Source organism: Opisthorchis viverrini (assembly GCF_000715545.1).
Source record: "Opisthorchis viverrini unplaced genomic scaffold opera_v5_30, whole genome shotgun sequence".
Classification (NCBI taxonomy): Eukaryota; Metazoa; Platyhelminthes; class Trematoda; order Opisthorchiida; family Opisthorchiidae; genus Opisthorchis; species Opisthorchis viverrini.
In genome coordinates, this window is record NW_008751686.1 from 338,360 (window position 1) to 340,526 (window position 2,167).

The 2,167-nt window shown below is 47.7% G+C and overlaps 1 protein-coding gene across 1 annotated transcript; it reads right to left on the reverse strand.

The window, feature by feature from the left end:
• Nucleotides 1-1,137: 1,137 nt before the first annotated feature.
• T265_02442 (hypothetical protein) lies at nt 1,138-1,413 on the reverse strand (the record flags this gene model as incomplete). The annotated part of the gene is made up of 1 exon (XM_009166691.1): nt 1,138-1,413. One exon carries the CDS (start codon nt 1,411-1,413, stop codon nt 1,138-1,140), a length of 276 nt encoding a protein of 91 aa, XP_009164955.1.
• Between the last annotated feature and the right edge of the window lie 754 nt (nt 1,414-2,167).

Below are 2,167 nucleotides of genomic sequence, written 5' to 3' on the forward strand. Positions count from 1 at the left end.
TACGCCCTGTGTGAACAAAGCTTGGCAAACAGGTTTTTTACCGTTGATCCAGCAAACACCCGGCGGGGACATAGTAAGAAAATTTTCAAGCTCAGGGTACACACATTCATTAGACAAAACTTTTTTCATTTCGAGTAGTAGCTGCGTGGAATGACCTTCCTCCGACGGTTGTACACGCTCCTTCTCGAACCCAATTTAAAGCACTATTAGGCATTTACTTATGCGACTCCTCGCGCTGGCAAGCATACTGCCCCGCGCTGGGAACATAAAGAGCAATGCTACACCCTTTTTTCACTTGTGCCTTTCAGGTGAACGACAGCCACTGACCGACAAGAACAAAACCGACCCGGGAATCTTGGGCAAATGCCTCGATCCTGTGTATCAATCCGGGAATCTGTGACTCCGTGACCTTGGGAGCAATTGCGTTCAGTATGACCTAGCAGAGAGCGCGCCGGTTGAACCGGCGGTTTACCTGTGATGGCTTCCCCTGTGTCACGACAAGGATACTACTGTCATAGCTGCCAGGCAGAAGTGGACGCTAATTTGCAAGTAAATGCCAATAAAAACGATTAATATTGTAGGATTTCACTTGCTCTAATTGTCACTCAGGCTTCATCGAAGAGCTAGGATCGAGGTGCGCTATTTTTAGCCCTTACACAATTGCATTTCTCTCACTGTAGGTCTGAAAACAGTACTTCCCTCCCCGAGGCAAGAATAATGTCCGTTACAGTTTAACAGTATTTAGAATACCTTCGATCCTTTCCAGCTCTGGCAGAGCATCATAGGTGGATTTTCGCCGCGTACATCGGCAGGTATCAGCAGCGAACCCGAAGATGAAGATGAACTCATGGAGGAGGCTTTTGAGCAAAGCCGTCCCCGCAGAAGCAGTCGGAGGTCCGGTGGTGGACGTCAGAGCTGGGGTCCTGAACGTCTTACTTTCCGGCTTCAGGGTCAACCTGGATTAGGTTCCACTAGAGTTCGTCTTACCACCCTAGATAACCCGCTTTTAATACATTTCCTGTCGGGTTTGGATTCCATACAAGGGGATATACGTGACTACGCGCTGAATCAAGGTAAGTCTTCCGTCATATCCATTGCGCGCTTTGTTTTACTTCCAATAGTAACATGATATGGTTCTTAGATCGTGTGAATAGATGCTTCAGGTCCAGAGCCATCAATCTGGAAAAGTGCCAGATGGATGTTTATAACGCAGCCCCGTAAGTTATCCGTTGGGTTGCTTAATCGAACGTGATCAAAGATGGAGAGGGAGCAAGTTCTGGCGTGCGATCCGGGCTCATCTAACACGGAGGGAGGAGTGCTTCGGTTATCGTTCGAGGTGGATTTTGGCATCCAAACTGTCGGTCGTAACCCTATAGACAGGTTCTGTACACCAGGGTTGGTAACGAGTGACATCGTTAGTTGGTTGGAAATTTGTAGGTTATATCACCGGGATAAGTTTAACGGCCACCCGTCTGAAGTACGTCTAATTCCCCATCGTGCTGGAGCTAGGCGCTTCTCCGTCGCAGAAGTTACGCTGGTGTGATGTTTTGCATGCCTCAGCAACCCACTGAGCTGTACTGAGGGATGCCCATTCAGCGTCAACAGGGTCTCTACTACTAGACCAGACTGACAAGCAGTGCATCCTGAACCTCCAGTATGATTTTGAGGATTGTGCTACTTCGTTTCTTAAAATTCGGCGTATTCGAATAGTCCAAACGGCGACCATTGCCTCACGGTCAGACTTTCGAGCCAAAAGCTTTGGTTGACGACCCTGTAGTGGTTAACGGCCCTATGGAGCGAATAGTCCGGCGACCATTGCCTCACGGTCAGACTTTCGAGCCAAAAGCTTTGGTTGACGACCCTGTAGTGGTTAACGGCCCTATGGAGGGAGTCGTGAACTGAAAAAATTACTGATGTAAGCCAGATACAAAGTCACAAAGAGAAAAATACAAGTAAATGTTTGCTCACAGTTCAAAATAGGAGATTCCGTAGTTGCGTATTCCGTCGAATCACCACACCAAGAATATTTCTATCTTCCTGGTATCCCAGATCCCCGGTGGTCGAAATATTATTCCACAAGTGTGAGTATATTAGTCCAGCGTTTGCAGCTGAAATGTTTGTTCACGTTTAGTGTTAGCAGCAGTTAATTATAGCCAACCGGCGGTCA